The 21015-nt window shown below is 38.5% G+C and overlaps 1 protein-coding gene across 1 annotated transcript in view; it reads left to right on the top strand.

Annotated features, from left to right (window-relative positions):
* HMCN1 (hemicentin 1) overlaps positions 1-21015 on the top strand; it is a 521171-nt gene that overhangs the window by 450516 nt on the left and 49640 nt on the right. Inside the window, exons 90-99 of the mRNA XM_030873036.2 lie at positions 1373-1543; positions 1717-1887; positions 2523-2693; positions 2862-3032; positions 11076-11225; positions 11516-11653; positions 12816-12937; positions 13554-13791; positions 19158-19220; positions 20629-20748. Coding sequence (XP_030728896.2) covers positions 1373-1543; positions 1717-1887; positions 2523-2693; positions 2862-3032; positions 11076-11225; positions 11516-11653; positions 12816-12937; positions 13554-13791; positions 19158-19220; positions 20629-20748 — 1515 coding nt within the window. The remainder of the gene's footprint in view (positions 1-1372; positions 1544-1716; positions 1888-2522; positions 2694-2861; positions 3033-11075; positions 11226-11515; positions 11654-12815; positions 12938-13553; positions 13792-19157; positions 19221-20628; positions 20749-21015) is intronic.

The following is a 21015-nucleotide window of genomic DNA, read 5'->3' as shown; positions in this document are numbered from 1 at the left end:
CGTTGCACCAGCCTGAGGCGCGCCGTGCGTTCTCCCGGGGAAGTTGTCCCTGGATCCCAGGACTCTGGCAGTGGTGGCTGCACAGGCTCCCCGGAAGGGGGTGTGGATAGTGACCTGTGCTCGCACACAGGCTTCTTGGTGGCGGCAGCAGCAGCCTTAGCGTCTCATGCCTGTCTCTGGGGTCCGCACTTTTAGCCGCGGCTTGCGCCCGTCTCTGGAGCTCCTTTAAGCAGCGCTCTTAATCCCCTCTCCTCGCGCACCAGGAAACCAAGAGGGAAGAAAAAGTCTCTTGCCTCTTCGGCAGGTCCAGACTTTATCCCGGACTCCCTCCCGGCTAGCCGTGGTGCACTAACCCCTTCAGGCTGTGCCAACCCCAGTCCTCTTCCGGCGCTCCGACCGAAGCCCGAGCTTCAACTCCCAGCCCTGCCCTCCCCGGCGGGTGAGCAGACAAGCCTCTCGGGCTGGTGAGTGCCGGTCGGCACCTATCCTCTGTGTGGGAATCTCTTTGCTTTGCCCTCCGCACCCCTGTTGCTGCGCTCACCTCCGCGGCTCCGAAGCTTTCCCCCTCCGCCACCCGTAGTCTCTGCCCACGAAGGGGCTCCTCGTGTGTGTAAAACCTTTCCTCCTTCACGGCTCCCTCCCACTGGTGCAAATCCCGTTCCTATGCTTTTGTCTCTATTTTTTCTTTTGCCCTACCCAGGTATGTGGGGAGTTTCTTGCCTTTTGAGAGGTCTGAGGTCTTCTGCCAGCATTCAGTTGGTGTCTGTAGGAGTTGTTCCACGTGTAGATGTATTTCTGGTGTATCTGTGGGGAGGAAGGTAATCTCCGCGTCTTACTCTTCCACCATCTTCCCCTTGTCTCGCCTTAATTTTAATAAAATAGCCTCTTTGGGCTTCCCTGGTGGTGCAGTGTTTCGAGAGTCCGCCTGCCGATGCAGGGGACACGGGTTCATGCCCCAGTGTGGGAAGATCCCACATGCCGCGGAGCGGCTGGGCCCGTGAGCCATGGCCACTGAGCCTGTGCGTCCGGAGCCTGTGCTCCGCAACGACAGAGGCCACAACAGTGAGAGGCCCGCGTACCGCAAAAAAAAAAAAAAAAAAAAAAGAATAAAATAGTCCCTTTGAATAATTTAAAGCATTTATTTTGGCTCTAGGTATCCTTCTGAATTTCCTGATAGACACTAATTCTTATGAAAATCTAACCAGATGGGAAAGGAAGAACATCATTTGTTACTTTTCCTTTGGTTCAATTTCAGTTATTTTAGATTCTGGGCTAATTTAACTCATTACTGAGTTATTTATTTGTATAATTTTGTTTCTTTTAACAAACATGGTTCTGTGACTTGAAACTCTGTCTCTTGGGATGTTTGCAGTTCATGGAGCATGGAGTACTTGGCAGCCTTGGGGTACATGCAGCATAAGTTGTGGGAAGGGTACCCAAACAAGAACAAGACTGTGCAATAACCCACCACCATCGTTTGATGGATCCTACTGTAATGGAGCAGAAACACAGGTGCAAGTTTGCCATGAAAGACACTGTCCAGGTAAGATAAATACAATGTTTGTACCCTTAATAAAATAACATCTATCTCTGATCTACGGAATATTTCAATAAGAATCATTGTCAATAAGAATATCACTCAACCTATCAATGCCCAGCGTTTAACTTGGTCATTTTTAAGTAGTAACAGAGCATATACGTTTTTCTTTAACCCAGTTGATGGCAAGTGGGCCACTTGGACCAGTTGGAGTACCTGCACTGTGTCCTGTGGAGGAGGCGCCAGACAACGAACAAGGGACTGCTCTGATCCTGTTCCCCAGTATGGAGGCAACAAGTGTGAAGGGAGTGATGTGCAGAGTGATTTTTGCAATAGTGACTCTTGTCCAAGTGAGTGTTGGAAATAGTGAGTCAGCATTATACTTTCTTAAGTTTCATTATGGACTCAAGTCCTTAAAGTTATAATATAGTCTGTTACTTCATTTGTCTTCCTCTGGTTTAGGATATCAAAATGTTGCATGGTTGCTGTTTTGTCTAATACCATAGATGCCACTGATTTATATGCGCAGGGGCTATGTCCTGTTTCACGTGCTCTACAGGACCAGCTGCAGAGGGCAGGGACTAGGGCACCCTTCCACGCTAACTGGTAATGATGTTGATTCTTTTATGGAGGCAGACAGGTGGCTCTCTGCCTTAATTTAGTCACCAAGCTAGAATTTTAGACCATAGCAGTATTTGAACTCACTGTATCCTGAATGTTATAGCTGGACTCCTCAGAGATCTTTTCTCATTCCTATCCTCCAGCTCCTGGAAAACTCTAACGCTCAGTAAATGTAGGTTAAATGGAATTGCACAGTCACTGGAATGTATTCTGTTTCTAGTCAAACCAACAACCAAACCCCCTGCCTTTGGAATTTGCTTATTTATAGATTTGTGTGTTTCTTTTCAGTTCCTGGAGAGAGTCTTTCCATATTTTTTGGATGAATGTCATTCTTTAGCACTTCTCCAATGGTTCTGTGTTGTAGCTCATGGTAACTGGAGTCCTTGGAGTGGCTGGGGAATGTGCAGCCGGACGTGTAATGGGGGGCAGATGAGGCGGTACCGCACATGTGATAACCCTCGTCCCTCCAATGGAGGAAGAGCTTGTGGGGGCCCAGACTCCCAGATCCAGAGATGCAACACTGACATATGTCCTGGTGAGCTTCCCGACTCCTGGCAGTAGAACAAGTAAAGCATTTCTTTAGTGCCCATTGTAGTAGCCCATCATTTCAGATCTTAAAATGGAAGTTGTATAGGCAGAGTTACCCTAGGTGTAGGTTTTAAAACCTATTTGTTAATGTCGACCATTCTATTCTTGTTCATAGTGGATGGAAGTTGGGGAAACTGGCATAGCTGGAGCTGGTGTTCTACCTCTTGTGGAGGAGGTGAAAAGACTCGAAAACGACAGTGTAACAATCCAGTACCATCCAAAAGTGGTCGCCCCTGCCTAGGAGATGCTACTCAGGTATCCAGATGCAATATACAAGCATGCCCAGGTAAGCAACTAAGTTAGACTTTGGCAGGACCACATTTACAGACTTTCCACAAATTGAAGAAAGGTGTCACTCTGAGCCCTCAAATTACAAAATAGCACCAACTCTGGGAGGAAGAAATAGGAAAAGTGCGCTGTTTTCCCCCCTCGTTGGTGCAGCTCTGCACCAAAGTTCATGCTGGATTTTAGTCTCTGATTGCCATCTTCCAGGCTCCCTTATAAAAGGAAATAGTCTGCACAGCCGTATAGTAGTCCTGGGCTTGAGGGGTAAAGGGGCATGGAAGAGTGGGAAAGCCAGGCTGAGATTCCAAGCGGAAAAATGACGGTGGGGTAGAAACTGAATATCTAATAGAAATACACAATTGGAGGCTGTTCTTTGACAGATGGAAATATGGAGAACATGAGTGTAGACAGTAAAATAGGGCAAATTCAGCTCAAGAAAAAAGATTAGGGGAAGTTCAACTACCATAATTCAAGTCAGTCATGAAATATGGCTAGATATTGTAAGTGATGCAAAAATTCAGAAGGAACAAAGTCAGAATTCTAGAACTCATGGACCTTAAAAAGAGTTTCTTGGAGGGCTTCCCTGGTGGCGCAGTGGTTGAGAGTCCGCCTGCCGATGCAGGGGACACGGGTTCGTGTCCCGGTCCGGGAAGATCCCACATGCTGCAGAGCGGCTGGGCCCGTGAGCCATGGCCGCTGGGCCTGTGCGTCCAGGGCCTGTGCGTCCGGAGCCTGTGCTGCTCAACGGAAGAGGTCACAACACTGAGAGGCCCGCGTACTGCAAAAAAAAAAAAAAGTTTATTGGAGTCCCAAGAAATGGTGGATAATACTAAGGGTACTTATCTCAAAGGATAGGCTTCCTAAGTGCTATAAGAAGACCAAAAAGAATATTTTCACATTGTTGAAATATTGAGATACCATTGGACTTTCCAAAGGTTTAAGGTTGCCTTAGAAATAAAATATCCCTGAAAATCAAGAAGGCCCATTTGGCAGAGTGAGAGAAAGGAATTACATGAAAAGGTTTATAGGATGTAGGCATGCTGAAAGAGCAAATATCTATCAGTCAGATGTAACCATATCTTCTTTTTTTGGTATAAAAATACAATGAAGTTTTTAACTGATATTGTATCCTGAAATCTTGCTGAATTTGTCAGTTTATTTTTTAGTGGATTCCATGGAATTGTTTATATATAAGATCATGTCATCTTCAAATAGAGATAATTTTACTTCTTTTTCTTCCCACTGGATATGCCTTTTATTTGTTTTTCTTGCCTAATTGCCCTGGCTGGAAGGTCTCTTATAATGATGGATAGAGGTAATGAGAACAAATATCCTTATTTTTTCCTGATTAAGGAAGACAGCATCCTTTCTTTTACCATTAAGTATGATGTTAGATGTGGGTTTTTTCATAGATGTTCTTTCACATATGGAGGAAGTTCCTCAATTCATAGTTTGATGAATGATTTTATGATGAAAAGTGTTGATCTTGCCAAATGCTTTTTCTGTGTCTAATGAGGTGAGCATATGCTTTTCACTTATTAAATTCTGATATGATGTATTACATTAATTAATTTTTGGATGTTGAACCAACCTTGCATTCATGGAATAAATCCCACTTGGTCATGCTGATATTTTTTTTTATATGTTGATGGATAGCAGTTGCTACAATTTTATTGAGGGTTTTTACACCCATATTTGTAGGAGATATTGGTCTGTTGTTACCTTGTGATTTTCTTGGTTTAGGTATCAGAGTAATGCTGGCTTTATAAAAGGAGTTGGGAACTGTCTTTTTTTTTTTTTTAACATCTTTATTGGAGTACAACTGCTTTACAATGGTGTGTTAGTTTCTGCTTTATAACAAAGTGAATCAGTTATACATATACATATGTTCCCATATCTCTTCCCTCTTGTGTCTCCCTCCCTCCCACCCTCCCTATCCCACCCCTGTAGGTGGTCACAAAGCACCAAGTTGATCTCCCTGTGCTCTGTGGCTGCTTCCCACTAGCTATCTGTTTTACGTTTGGTAGTGTATATATGTCCATGCCACTCTCTCACTTTGTCACAGCTTACGCTTCCCCCTCCCCATATCCTCAAGTCCATGCTCTAGTAGGTCTGTGTCTTTATTCCCATCTAACCCCTAGGTCTTGTCGTGATTTATGTCATAGAGTGTTCTGCCTTTGTTTTCCTCTAAGAGTTTTATAGTGTCTGGCCTTACATGTAGGTCTTTAATCCATTTTGAGTTTATTTTTGTGTATGGTGTTAGGGAGTGTTCTAATTTCATACTTTTACATGTACCTGTACATTTTTCCCAGCACCACTTATTGAAGAGGCTGTCTTGTCTGCACTATATATTCTTGCCTCCTTTATCAAAGATAAGGTGACCATATGTGCGTGGGTTTATCTCTGGGCTCTCTATCCTGTTCCATTGATCTATAGTTCTGTTTTTGTGCCAGTACCATACTGTCTTGATTACTATAGCTTTGTAGTATAGTTTGAAGTCTGGGAGCCTGATTCCTCCAGCTCCATTTTTCATTCTCAAGATTACTTTGGCTATTCGGTGTCTTTTGGGTTTCCATACAAATTGTGAAATTTTTCGTTCTAGTTCTGTGAAAAATGCCAGTGGTAGTTTGATAGGGATTGCATTGAATCTGTAGATTGCTTTGGGTAGTAGAGTCATTTTCACAATGTTGATTCTTCCAATCAAAGAACATGGTATATCTCTCCATCTATTTGTATCATCTTTAATTTCTTTCATCAGTGTCTTATAATTTTCTGCATACAGGTCTTTTGTCTCCTTAGGTAGGTTTATTCCTAGGTATTTTATTCTTTTTGTTGCAGTGGTAAATGGGAGTGTTTTCTTGATTTCACTTTCAGATTTTTCATCATTACTGAATAGGAATGCCAGAGATTTCTGTGCATTAATTTTGTATCCTGCTACTTTACCAAATTCATTGATTAGCTCTAGTAGTTTTCTGGTAGCATCTTTAGGATTTTGTATGGAGAGTATCATGTCATCTGCAAACAGTGACAGTTTTACTTCTTCTTTTCCGATTTGGATTACTTTTATTTCTTTTTCTTCTCTGATTGCTGTGGCTAAAACTTCCAAAACAATGTTGAATAGGAGTGGTGAGAGTGGGCAACCTTGTCTTGTTCCTGATCTTAGTGGAAATGCTTTCAGTTTTTCACCATTGAGGACGATGTTGTCTGTGGGTTTGTCATATATGGCCTTTATTATGTTGAGGAAAGTTTCCCCTATGCCTACTTTCTGCAGTGTTTTTATCATAAATGGGTGTTGAATTTTGTCGAAAGCTTTCTCTGCATCTATTCAGATGATCATATGGCTTTTCTCCTTCAATTTGTTAATATGGTGTATCACATTGATTGATTTGCGTATATTGAAGAATCCTTGCATTCTTGGAATAAACCCCACTTGATCATGGTGTATGATCCTTTTAATGTTCTGTTGGATTCTGTTTGTTAGTATTTTGTTGAGGATTTTTGCATCTATGTTCATCAGTGATATTGGCCTGTATTTTTCTTTCTTTGTGACATCATTGTCTGGTTTTGGTATCAAGGTGATAGTGGCCTCCTAGAATGAGTTTGGGTGTGTTCCTCCCTCTGCTATATTTTGGAACTGTTTGAGAAGGATCAGTGTTAGCTCTTCCCTAAATGTTTGTTAGAATTCACCTGTGAAGCCATCTGGTTCTGGGCTTTTGTTTGTTGGAAGATTTTTAATCACAGTTTCAATTTCAGTGCTTGTGATTGGTCTGTTCATATTTTCTATTCTTCCTGGTTCACTCTTGGCAGATTGTACATTTCTAAGAATTTGTCCAATTCTTCCAGGTTGTCCATTTTATTGGCATAGAGTTGCTTGTAGTAATCTCTCATGATCCTTTGTATTTCTGCAGTGTCAGTTGTTACTTTTTCTTTTTCATTTTTAATTCTATTGATTTGAGTCTTCTCCCTTTTTTCCTTGACGAGTCTGGCTAATGGTTTATCAATTTTGTTTAGCTTCTCAAAAAACCAGCTTTTAGTTTTATTGATCTTTGCTATCGTTGCTTTCATTTCTTTTTCATTTATTTCTGATCTGATCTTTATGATCTGTTTCCTTCTGCTAACTTTGGGGTTTTTCTCTTCTTTCTCTAATTGGTTTAGCTGCAAGGTTAGGTTGTTTATTTGAGATGTTTCCTGTTTCTTGTGGTAGGATTGTATTGCTATAAACTTCCCTCTTAGAACTGCTTCTGCTGCATCCCATAGGTTTTGGGTCATCATGTCTTCATTGTCATTTGTTTCTAGGTATTTTTTATTTCCTCTATGATTTCTTCAGTGATCACTTCGTTATTAAGTAGTGTATTGTTCAGCCTCCATGTGTTTGTATTTTTTACAGATCTTTTCCTGTAATTGATATCTAATCTTATAGCGTTGTGGTCAGAAAAGGTAGTTGATACAATTTCAATTTTCTTAAATTTACCAAGGCTTGATTTGTGACCCAAGATATGATCTATCCTGGAGATAGTTCCATGAGCACTTGAGAAAAATGTGTATTCTGTTGTTTTTGGATGGAATGTCCTATAAATATCAATTAAGTCCATCTTGTTTAATGTATCACTTAAAGCTTGTGTTTCCTTATTTATTTTCATTTTGGATAATCTGTCCATTGGTGAAAGTGGGGTGTTAATGTCCCGTACTATGAATGTGTTACTGTCAATTTCCCCTTTTATGGCTGTTAGTATTTGTCTTATGTATTGAGGTGCTCCTGTGTTGGGTGCATAAATATTTACAATTGTTATGTCTTCTTGGTTCCATCCCTTGATCATTATGTAGTGCCTTGTCTCTTGTAACAGTCTTTATTTTAAAGTCTATTTCGTCTGATATGAGAATTGCTACTCCAGCTTTCTTTTGATTTCCATTTGAATGGAATGTCTTTTTCCATCCCCTCACTTTCAGTCTGTATGTGTCCCTAGGTCTGAAGTGGGTCTCTTGTAGACAGCATATATACGGGTCTTGTTTTTGTATCCATTCAGCCAGTCTGTGTCTTTTGGTGGGAGCATTTGATCCATTTATATTTAAGGTAATTATCAATATGTATGTTCCTATTCCCACTTTCTAAATTGTTTTGGGTTTGTTATTGTAGGTCTTTTCCTTCTCTTGTGTTTCTTGCCTAGAGAAGTTCCTTTATCATTTGTTGTAAATCTATTTTGGTGGTGCTGAACTCTCTCAGCTTTTGCTTGTCTGTAAAGGTTTTAATTTCTCCATCAAGTCTGAATGAGATCCTTGCTGGGTACAGTAATCTTAGTTGTAGGTTTTTCCTCCTTCATCACTTTAGATATGTCCTGCCACTCCCTTCTGGCTTGCGGAGTTTCTGCTGAAAGATCAGCGGTTAACCTTATGGGGATTCCCTTGTGTGTTATTTGTTGTTTTTCCCTTGCTGATTTTAATATGTTTTCTTTTTATTTAATTTTTGACAGTTTGACTAATATGTTTCTTAGCGTGTTTCTCCTTGGATTTATCCTGTATGGGACTCTCTGTGCTTCCTGGACTTGATTAACTATTTCCTTTCCCATATTAGGGAAGTTTTCAACTATAATCTCTTCAAATATTTTCTCACTCCCTTTCTTTTTCTCTTCTTCTTCAGGGACCCCTATAATTCGAATGCTGGTGCGTTTAATGTTGTCCCAGAGGTCTCTGAGACTGTCCTCAGTTCTTTTCATTCTTTTTTCTTTATTCTGCTCTGCAGTAGTTATTTCCACTATTTTATCCTCCAGGTCACTTATCCATTCTTCTACCTCAGTTATTCTGCTATTGATCCCTTCTAGAGTATTTTTAATTACATTTATTGTGTTGTTCATCGTTGCTTGTTTCCTCTTTAGTTCTTCTAGGTCCTTGTGAAATGTTTCTTGCAGTTTCTCTATTCTATTTCCAAGATTTTGGATCACCTTTACTATCATTATTCTGAATTCTTTTTCAGGTAGACTGCCTATTTCCTCTTCATTTGTTAGGTCTGGTGGGTTTTTATCTTGCTCCTTCATCTGCTGTGTGTTTTTCTGTCTTCTCATTTTGCTTATCTTACTGTGTTTGGGGTCTCCTTTTTGCAGGCTGCAGGTTCGTAGTTCCCGTTGATTTTGGTGTCTGTCCCCAGTGGCTAAGGTTGGTTCAGTGGGTTGTGTAGGCTTCCTGGTGGAGGGGACTAGTGCCTGTGTTCTGGTGGATGAGGCTGGATCTTGTCTTTTTGGTGGGCAGGTCCACGTCTGGTGGTGTGTTTTGGGGTGTCTGTGGCCTTATTATGATTTTAGGCAGCCTCTCTGCTAATGGAGGTTCCTCTGTGAGACTAGAGAGGCCACGCTCCTTAGTAATGATCCAGAGAACTAAGTAAATTAGTAATCCTTCTACCCTTCTCTCGCCCTGCTTAGGGCTAAGGATAAGAACAAATGGAGCCGACCAGGTCCTGACTGGCCCTCCTGTGTACTTTCCTGCATCATCTTGCTGCATGTTTCCCATCACTCACTAAGCTCGCTACTCTTGGCTTCTCAGATGTGACAAGCCACCACCTCCCAAAAGGGTGACACATGCTGTTTCCTCTACAAGGAAAGCCCTTTTCCTGCCTTCCTTGACTGAGCTAAGACCTTAACTTTCTTCAGATCTTCAAACTATTTTTACCTCCTTTTCAGACTTACCTGAGTAGTAGATATCCTATTCATTAAGATATACATTTCATTTTTACATTTATTTGTGGAATTCTAATTAATGTTTATCTCCCCTATTCAGACATAAGTGCTATGAAGGCAGGCTTCATGTCTTTTTTATTTTCTTTCTTACCATTCTATCCTCAGTACTTGATGAACAAATGAATATAATCCAGAACATGAAGGGTGAATCAATGTGAAAAAAATGTTTTCTCTCACTAGTAAAATAATGCAAATTAAAATGGTGAAACACTTTACTTATTGACTTTTCTCAGACTGAATACAATTGTATTTCTCCCCAGTATATAATACATGATAACAATATCTGAACCACCTAGCGATTGTTTTAAAATATATTCAATTAAAAGGCATTAAATAATGTTTTAAAATTTAACTGTTAGCCTCTTCCCAGTACGTTTCCCTCTCTTGTCAAAGCATGTACTCCTTAACCACCAGTTCTGTGTTAGTAACCAATAATTTTGTTGAACAATGGAAGGAAGGCATAAAATTACTGTAGAGTTACTTTTAAAAGATTGTATGATTATTTTTCAACATAACTGTCTTGGTATGAACTTTGCAACAATGTTAAAAGTACAATATTCTTCTCAAATTTTTCTCAAGTTAAACATTTTCCAATATATTTGTAATATGAAGAGCTTGGTAAGCCCTTGATCTGAAACTCAAGACGAACAATAACCCTTAGATACTTCACATTTATGTTGACAGTGACCTGTCACAAGACTTTGGAGCTGTTTTGTTGGCGATCCCTCCTTTCCCCTCCATGTTCTCTTGCAGGAGGTAATAGATGAAAGAATATGTGTTTTGATGACAAGCAGATCTGTGTTCATATCCTCACTCTACTGCCTCTTAGCTGGGTAATCATGGGAAAAGTCACTTGATTTCTCTGAACTTTATTTTCCTAGTCTGCAAACTGTGGCTGTTTAAAACTACCTTATAGGATGTTTGCTAGAATTTAAAGTTAATGCATATTAAGTGCTTACTGTAGCACGCATGACATGCTCAATAAACTCTCATTATTATCATTATTTCATCACCATCACCAAATACATACTTTATTTTGGCTTTGGGACTGGGTACCGAATGAATTCTTTGGATTGTGAAATAATACTATGATGTACGTAGATTGGAAGGATCCTAGATTTATATGGGTTGATGAGTGTTACATGAGAGTAGAATGTTTTGAAATCTTATGTATGTCACTCTTAAATTCAGATGTCATATGATCTTTTAAATGTTTGAGAGAAGCCTTGGAGCATCTTTGAATACTGGCTTTCTTTTCTCCCATGTAATGTTGATGAAATTGTTCCCTTATCCGAGAATGTTTTTTCTTCCCGCAATAGGTGGGCCCCAGCGAGCCAGAGGAAGTGTTATTGGAAGTATTAATGATGTCGAATTTGGAATTGCTTTCCTTAACGCCACGGTAACAGATAGCCCAAACTCTGATACCAAAATAATACATGCCAGAATTACCAATGTACCTCGCAGTCTCGGTAAGTCTCTTTGCTTACAAAAGTTGTTAATAAGCCTCTTTTTAAAAACATATATTTTTCTTTTTCATCTATTATTAAAATTTCTAGAGGATGCTACTACTACATGATCAGTATAATAGTCCTTAGTTTTATCCCAGTGGTAAACACTTAAAGACACATGAGATACTGATATTTATTTTGTTGTTATTCAAGTTTATTTAGGATTCATCCTTTTGAATAACATGCTATGAATAATAATAATGGACTGTAAATATTTTGCTCTGATATCTTACTTATCCCTTTTTCTCTAGGTCCAGCAATGAGAAAGATAATTTCCATTCTAAATCCCATTTATTGGACAACGGCAAAGGAAATAGGAGAAGCAGTCAATGGCTTTACCCTCACCAATGCGGTCTTCAAGAGAGAAACCCAAGTGGAATTTGCAACTGGTTAGTACCAGCTGAACTTATTATTCTATTACTATTTAAAAATATGATTGCTTTAAATGTTGATGGTTAAGAAAAATACATTATATGTTCCCACAGAGAATAATTTCAAAGTTTTGTTGCCATCTTAGCATAAATGATATAAAAGCAAGTTTATATTTTCCCATAAACTTTTACTGACGTGGGTCTATAAGAGGCCATGTGTTTTCAAATAGTATAGTGATTTTTATAGTCTGAAAGCTTTTTTTTCATCATCTTTCCTGTATCTGTTCTCTTTAAATCCTTAGAGAGGGTTTTGAAGGCCAAAGAGCAGGAAGATGAGCCATTGCTAATATTAATTAAAGGCTTTTGTCTATGAAACTGAGAGCCAATTAGGATATCTTATAGAGATTCTTTAATCAAAAAAATGGAAATGAAAACAAGCAAATCTAAACACTTTTCGCTTTATCCTTAGTCTTAATACTTATTAGCAATTCATGGCCCTTTCCAAGGGTCTACAGCTTTTTATAGACCTCCATTTCTAACATCTTTGAAGGTGGTCAGCTCAGCAGCAGTGATCTTTGAGAAAGAAGGGCTGAGGGAGGGCATAGCTTTAATAAGCCCAGAAGACATGTGGGTCTCTGTATGGCAATCCACTTACAAAGATGCCCCTTTGCTACTTCTTATTTTTCTTTAAGCATTTTTAAAATATTTATTTATTTGGCTGCACCAGGTCTTAGTTGTGGCACATGGGATATCCTGCACGCGGCAATGAAGATCCCCTTTGCAACTTCTTAAAGCATCCAAAAGAACAAAGCCCTGGGGCCAGACTTGTGGCTATTGCCAGTCTGCCTGGTCAAGCTTTCTATCCCTTCTCACAGACAAGCGATCCATTTTTGTAGAACTGCCTTTCTCTTGCTTGTGAGTTAAAAGTGTGGAATCCTTCACCTAATCATAGGCTACATTTTTGCCACAAAAAAAGAGATTTTAGAATCAACTTAATTCAGTCAACCTAAGTCTTTAATTTGGGGACGAAGTGGTAATTTAATTCTCTTATGATCTGTGTTTAATCAAGTTTGAAGTACAGTAACAAAGCTGAACTGGTATATAAAGTAAATCCGCTCTGTGCTTACACAAACCATATATATATATATTACTATTGAAATGAACGAATTCTAATTCCTAGGAGAAATCTTGCGGATGACTCACATTGCCCGGGGCTTAGATTCCGATGGAGCTTTGCTGGTAGATATCGTTGTCAGTGGCTATGTCCTGCAGCTGCAGTCACCTGCTGAAGTCACTGTGAAGGTAAAATGCTAGGATAACTTGCCTTCGCTGTTTATTGGAGTAACAATAAGAGTAGGAGTAAAAGAGTGCAGAAAACTTGTGTAGTTTCCCTTGTTCATTTTGGGGAGTAAATGTCTAAACCACTGAAGTTAGGAATGGCTATCTGGTCTTTGTTTAAAAATCTTTACAGACAGGTCTTTATAAGCTCTTAGTAGTTTTATTACCCTGCTTATCAGGACCAAGATCACAGCTTTGTTGATTTAAGCCATTTGTTTAACTTTCTGTAGACAAAGAGAATACTAATTCTTGCATTAAAGTTTTTGTAGACCATCCTTAGAAGTATTCCAGAAATTAAAGAATGGTAACAATCACCCTTTCACATTTTTTTTGACCTACAACTGAGTCCTTTATTAAACTATAACTTATGACACTAAAATTATGAAACTAAGGTATTTACAATTAAAAGGTTCAAATTTTAGTTCCTGAACACTACTGTACAATTACAATTTTATTTAGAATTATATATTTTTATCCCCTAAGCCTTTTTTTTTAATCTCATTCTACATCTCATAGTACCCTCAAGAAAAAAAAATAGGATGAGCCATGCTAATCCTCAAATCTGTACTGTCTTTCTTAGGATTACACAGAGGACTACATTCAAACAGGTCCTGGGCAGCTGTATGCCTACTCAACCCGGCTGTTCACCGTTGATGGCATCAGCGTCCCATACACATGGAACCACACTGTTTTCTATGATGAGGCACAGGGAAGAATGCCTTTCTTGGTAGAAACACTTCATGCATCCTCTGTGGAATCTGACTACAACCAGTTAGAAGAGACATTGGGTTTTAAAATCCATGCTTCAATTTCCAAAGGTAATTTGGTTACAGGAAAGTACAGCTCTTTAAGCTATGCAGTCCTTTCTAAATGGGTAAAAGAATCGCATTGATGCCATTCAAAATAAGGATATTAAGGTATAGACTGAACACGATAACATGTTTTTCATGTGTGTTGCCCACGTTTCGTAGGTGAAGTCCTGTGGTAAGGCCAATCCCATTGGCATTCTAGTACATTTAGTTTACTAATAGGCATCTTCAGATGGCATAGTGGAGTTGTTACTGTTCTAGCCTGTATACACAGAGAGGTTTAAAAACATATCCTCTGTCAACGATTTTTCTTTGGGTAATAAAGTCCATTTGTTCTTGTTCTGAATCTTATATTTGACAGAATTTTTTTAATTTCTGAAGCATGATGTAAAGGTGTATCTTAACCTAAACTAGCCAAAAAAAGTTTCCATATTTTAAAAGCAGCTTTTAAAACCCGGGAGGCAATCATTTCAGCTGTCATTTATTGTTCTTGGAAATTATAACTTTTGAACTGCTTTCCCTTGATCTCAGCAGTCTCCCTATGCTGTGTGGTGCTTTGATGTGTCTATACTCTGAGATTTCCTTTTCAGTTGTAAGAGGCAACACGACAATTAGCATTCCATATCCTGCGGGGTTTTGATGCTAGGAGATACTTGCATGTGGTTATGTTATAGGCACTAACTGTTTGAATGACTTTAGCTTTGAACTTTAGGCTCCCATGAGACACTTCAAATGATTCAGAGTGGCCTGGTGAATGTATGTGTTTTGCTTTGTGCTGGCTTTCCTAAAATAGATGCAAGTAGATTTTAACCATCATTTTGCTTATCATGCGCAGCACATACACTTAAAATTCATTTCCACTGTTTACTCTTGCTTTCATCAGTTGTGCATGTGACTGTTTTCTTCTTCAGCATCTATCAGAACTGCTTCATCAAATTTAAGGTCATAGTAATGTAGGAGTATATTCACATTTTTTTTGAGCTAATCACAGATTCACAAAGCCTCATAGCCAGTAGAACCCGTAGCCCTACACCTACTCCAACCACATGTCACCACCACCTCATTTTACTATCGTCATGCATGTTAAGGTAACTTGGACTAAAGAAAAGAGCCACTGGAATGAACAATTATGTTTTCTTTTCCCCAGTAATACTTACTTTTCAAAGTTAACCTCTGTTTCTACTTTTTCCAGTACTCCGTATAATTTTTTAAAAGATAACTTAGCACAAGACTTTAGTTAAAAATGAATTTATATCATCTGGGACCAGAGACATTAAAGTGATTTTTGAAAAGTCATGTACACTTTCTACCCAGTCGTGCTTGAAGGTCTTTATGGTTTAAGACCTTCCTTGGGACTTGGGTCCCACAATAGAAGGAAACATTATAGGACATTTAAAACCCCTTACTATCCTTGGATGCTATGATTCTATGAATTACTAGGTGCCCATTTGTTGTTGATATTGTTCCTGTGAGTTGCAAGAATTGTGTACCTGCAATTTCTTTGACCACCAGGGAGCAAGCTTGCATTCTTAGCTGCTTGACCAGCATGTTCTTTCTCTTTGTTGGGTCTAGACTAAACCTATGGTTACAATGCAATCGGAATTGCAGAGAGCTTGAAAAAAGTTCAGATTTCTAGGTACAAAGATTTTAGTTTAGCTAGTCTAAGGTAGGGCCTTGGAGTCTGTATTTTTAACACAGCCCCTAAATGATTCTATTGTTACCGGTCTTTACTCTGGCATTGGAAACTACTAGTCAAGACAATTCACAAATATAGAAATATTTAAAAATTATATGAATTTATATCTTTAAAATTAAATGATTCTATTGTAAGCGGTCTTTACTCTGGCATTTGGAAACTACTAGTCAAGACAATTCACAAATATAGAAATTTTAAAAAATTATATGAATTCATATCTTTAAAATTAAATTATTTTCAAAATATAGTTATAAAAAATATTTATAGTTTTGCAAATTAATCAGAAGGAGATAAAAGAAATTTAACTACAAATAAAATTTTTAAAGCTTCCTCATGGGAGAAAAACAAAATATATAGTTTTTCTTTGTGTATATTTAAACTTATTTGCATTACATATTATGGACAACTATGATTACCCTTAATATATATAAGAACCTTAAAAATCAATAAGAAAAAGGCAAATACCCCAATAGAAAAATACATAATCTGTGAACAGGAAATTCACAAAGGAAGAAATAATAATGACAAAATAAATGTGAAAAACTGTACCTCATTAATAAGCAAAGAAATGTAAATTAAAACAATGAGGTTCCGTTTTCCAGTTATCATTGTCAGAGATTAAAATATAGGCTAACCACTCAGTAGTGGAGAGGTATAGGAAACAAATACCCTCCTACACTGCCAGCAGAGATTGTAGATTTGACATTTCTGGAAAACAGTATGTATCAGTAGCCTCTCAAATGTTCACATCTTTTTAGTTATCTCATTCTAGGAGTCTGCCCTAAGAAAATCACAGAAATGGCCAAGAATAAATGTCCTGAAAGAGGTAAATATGTAAATGATGACACAGATGTATGATAAACTCTTAAACTAAATATTCCTTCAAAAGTATTCTAATGGTTGCTTATTTATTCATTTAAAAATATTTATTGAGTACCTACTGTATACCAGATACTGCTCTAGGTATTGACAATATAGCTATAAACAAGTGACAAAGGAGAATGTACATGACATAACAATCATTGAAAAATAGTACACAATATGATCCAAACCTGGGTTGCCCACAGCACAGTGATTGTAAGGAAACCTTTATACTGGTTAAGGAAACCTTTATACTGGTTAAAAACACAGATTCCCAGGCTTCTTCCTTGGCAATTCTGACTGGGGTAGGACCAGAGGGATCTATATTTTTAATAAGCTCTCCAAGAGATTTTACGATCAGTAAAGTTTGGCAACTGTTAGTCTGTAAAGGATCCTAACTTAATTTTTTGAAGTATATGCTGATGGAAGTGACTGCAGGGAAAAGCACCAAAATCTTGGCAGTAGTTTGTTCCAAGTGACAAGGTTACAGGGAATTTTATGCTTTTTAAAGTTTCTACAATTATACATTACTGTAACACAAATATTTTGTATTGTCTCCCTACTATGTCAAAAAGTAAATCATAATATAATTCAAAATAACATGATTTAATTACAACAGAAAGAATAAATAAAAGGAAAATAGTTGATAACAAAATATTATGTATTTCAATATGAAAATCTTTAGACATTACTACACTGGAAGTTAAAGAGAGAAGTATTTACATGGCTGAACCAATATTTAGAGGCCCAGTGTGATTTTTTTTAAAAAACATTGAGTAATTCTTGGTAATGTTCTGAATAAAACAATGTACAATCAACCACCCATTTATATGACAGCTGCATTTCTGGAAAGTTCATTGTATATCTTAATCACACAAAGAAACCGTTTAATATATGGAAGATGGGTTCTAGCCTTAGATAATTACAAACAGCTTTCTCACTTCCACGACAATTTTTCAGGGCAAGGGACACATCTTCATCTTGCATCATTATCCCACACATTGCAATACTTAAAACCTTCCCCAGGGTCTTCTCCACTCCCTAAATTTAAATAGGCTTCCCTATTAAATCATGTCATTATAATGACAACCAAAGTCTCTCCCAAAAACCTTCCCAGATGCCACTCCATGGAAGATATCTCCCCATTTAGAACCAGAAATCTAAAGCTTCTATCAAATAATAATTTGTTTACGTTACACATTTTTCCACAACTACGTCCCCAACACAGTGCTGTACACAACATACTGGCTGCATTAAGGAATGTTTGAATAGTAAATAAAAATGAAGCATGAATTATAATCACCACCTGAATTGTATTCTTGAGTTCAGTGGTTGAAAGTCCCACAGACTTGCATCTAAATCCTTGCTCCAGATTATCTTAGCACTTTGACTTTAAGCAGTTTACATGTCCTCAGTCTCAGATTCTTCATCTGAAAATTGGTTATGATGGGAGTAGGGCAGTTCTGAGGTTTAATTCGAAATACAGCCCATGAAGCTCACAGTACTGTATGACACTCAACAATCATTTAGCAACATGCTCCGGACGTTTCTATCCCATCCATCCTGTCCCCATTCCCTTGAAGGTGCAAGAAGGCTTGGATGCTCTCAGGGTCGTGTTTACACTCAGGGTGGAAATGGATCATGAACCTCTCTGCTTTCGCTTCATGGTTTATAGCAATTTGATTGCCTAGAAATAGCAAGTAGGGCTCTAGCTTTCTAGTCAAGGAAATATTTTCATTGGAGCATGTTTCTTCCACCCTCCAAATATATAAATGTACAGAAGAGTTTTGAACAGTTTCATGTTCTCAGCAGGGCTTAAATAATATTGTAATTGAGACTCTCCAAAGTAGAATGAATCTGAAAAATTAATGAATGCCCAGACTCCCTCTATGAAGAGCACCTAAAACAATAGTAAAAATAAACAGTTTCATGCATTTAGAATTGAAGGAAAATCTAAGATAATTTCTAAGAGATTGAATATGAACTGAACATAAAATTTCCCTTGAGAGAAATCTGCTATACCTGTTATATCAATGATTGTTTTTTAAGGTATGTGTATGTGTGTGTGTGTGAGATTACTTTGTTAACTTGAAAAATGTTTCATTTAAGTTTTTGCATCTCAATAACGTTTGAAAAATATTTGCTAAACGGCTTAACACCAGTCAAAACAGAGTTACTTTCCAAGGAGATTCCCTAACCTATTTATTATTGTTAATAGTTTTTTTTCTGACCTCTAACTTAAATCTATTCTATTGCTATAATGATATGCCTGTTTCTTCTTGCTTTGACTACCAGGAAGCAAAACACTTGGTTACACCTAGGAGGACTTAGACCCAGATTCTTCACAGTACAAACGGAGGAGATATACAAAAGGAGAGGGTTTCTTCACTAGAGTTTGTTTTTCACTGGCATAGGTTATTTTAAGTGGCTTCAAAATAGCAATCCTACTTCTAGAACAAACAATAAGTAAATGGCTGGAAGAATAGGACTTTGCCTGTGGTTATGCCTGGCATTCATATTGATTTGGATCCTTTTTCATTATCAAAGAGTAATTAATTTTCTTTTGATTAATGTAAACAACAAACAGAAAATCTGCTTCCAGTGGCTGGCTGCTTGCCAACAATCTCTGTATTATGATTCATTTAGTTCTTGGTTGAGAAACAGTAAAACTTTTCCATTCTGCTTGTTTTCACCTATTGCATTTGCTGTGTCATGTGTTCCATCCTTGGCATATGTTCCCAGAGAAGATGGTCCTGGGGAGAAACAAGATGCTAATGTTCTAACAAGCCAGTTAATTTTGCTTTTCTCTCTATGGTAGGAGATCGCAGTAATCAGTGCCCCTCTGGGTTTGCCTTAGATTCAGTTGGACCCTTTTGTGCTGGTAAGTATGGAAATAAATTATTCATTTTTATTTTTTATTAAGCTGTTAATGCTACCATTTAATAGACATTTACTGTCATTTTGCTAGGTATTTCAGAATCACAACAGTCCTATAAATGTCCCATTTTACAGGTGAAGAAATTGAGATGTGAAGAAGTTAACTGCCTAAGATCACTCAGCTATCTAGTGGCAGAGCTAGATTTGAATTTAAGATAGATACAAAGCCCTTGCTCTTCCGATTAGTCCACAATCAAGTGTGTCTAGGATCATGATCAAGTAAAGGGGTAGAGGGAACACAGGGACAAAACACTGGACTTCGTCTGGCCACCTGATTGCCATGAATGTGGAACAGCAGTAATTCAACTCTAAGTCACCTAACCTGAGAATTGCTTAATCGTAGGATAGGGCTGGATTGTGGGTGGAGGACTAATGACTAAACCAGCCTTGTGCCATCCAAGTACCTGTGCAAGAGGGTCATGGATAAGTAAATAGCTAAGTAAATGACTTGAGGAGCTCAAGTTAGCATACATAGTGCCTTGCTTTTCTTTTTTTTTTTTAAATAAATTTATTTATTTATTTTTTTTTATTTTTGGCTGCGTTGGGTCTTTGTTGCCGCACATGGGCTTTCACTAGTTGCAGCAAGTGGGGGCTACTCTTTGTTGCGGTGCACGGGCTTCTCATTGTGGTGGCTTCTCTTGTTGCGGAGCACGGGCTCTAGGCATGTGGGCTTCAGTAGTTGTGGCACACGGGCTCAGTAGTTGTGGCTCACGGGCTCTAGAGTGCAGGCTCAGTAGTTGTGGCACACGGGCTTAGTTGCTCTGCAGCATGTGGGATCTTCCTGGATCAGGGCTCAAACCCCTGTCCCCTGCACTGGCAGGCAGATTCTTAACCACTGAGCCACCAGGGAAGCCCCACAGTGCCTTTCTTTTTGCTGGTAGGCAATGTAATGTAGTATAGTGGTAAAAAGGTGGTCTTTAGAAACTACACTGCCCAGGTTCAGATCCCAGCTCTGCAAATAATGACCTATGTGACCTTGAGCAATTTACTTAACCTTTGTTCCTCAGTTTTATCATGCAAATGAAGATAGGAATAAAAATACTTAGCTCCTAGGAATGTTGAGGAATGAGTTAATGTAGGTAAAAAGCATTTAGATCACAATAAATTGTCATTATATCTCAGCTGTCATCATTGTTGTTTTAGAATTAATCTAACCATTTATTCACTCTCAGAGATCTGAGGACCCCAAATTAATTTTTATTTTGTGTTTCCATCCTGTGGCACTTAGAGCATTTCCTGTTACATTTGATTCATTCATTGGCCTCTATAAGCAACTCTTTTCACCAACTTTAATAACTCCTTGAAAGTAGGGCTTCTTCATACTAACTGGGTCTTTTTGTTTCTTCTTTCAGATGAAGATGAATGTGCAGCAGGGAATCCCTGCTCCCATATCTGTCACAATGCCATGGGAACTTATTATTGCTCCTGCCCAAAAGGCCTCACTATAGCTGTGGATGGAAGAACTTGTCAAGGTAGTCACAAAGCTAAGTCTAATCAACACATTTAAGCAGTGGACATGGCAGTCTCTGACCTAGGAAAAGCGTGGTAGACCAGTGCTCTTCTTTCCTACTCTTTCTGCCCTCACCTTCATTAAGTTAAAAAAGTAAGGAAGAGGGAATACTGCTCACACACTGCCTTCATATGGGGTGCTCTGTGGGCAGGAATGCCTACAGGAGTGACTCACTCAATCCCCACAACACAATGAGAAGAGGCAGGCAGGACTATTACCATACTCCTTT

This window comes from Globicephala melas, chromosome 1, assembly GCF_963455315.2.
Source record: "Globicephala melas chromosome 1, mGloMel1.2, whole genome shotgun sequence".
Lineage (NCBI taxonomy): Eukaryota > Metazoa > Chordata > Mammalia > Artiodactyla > Delphinidae > Globicephala > Globicephala melas.
This window is presented reverse-complemented; position numbering and strand designations above follow the sequence as displayed.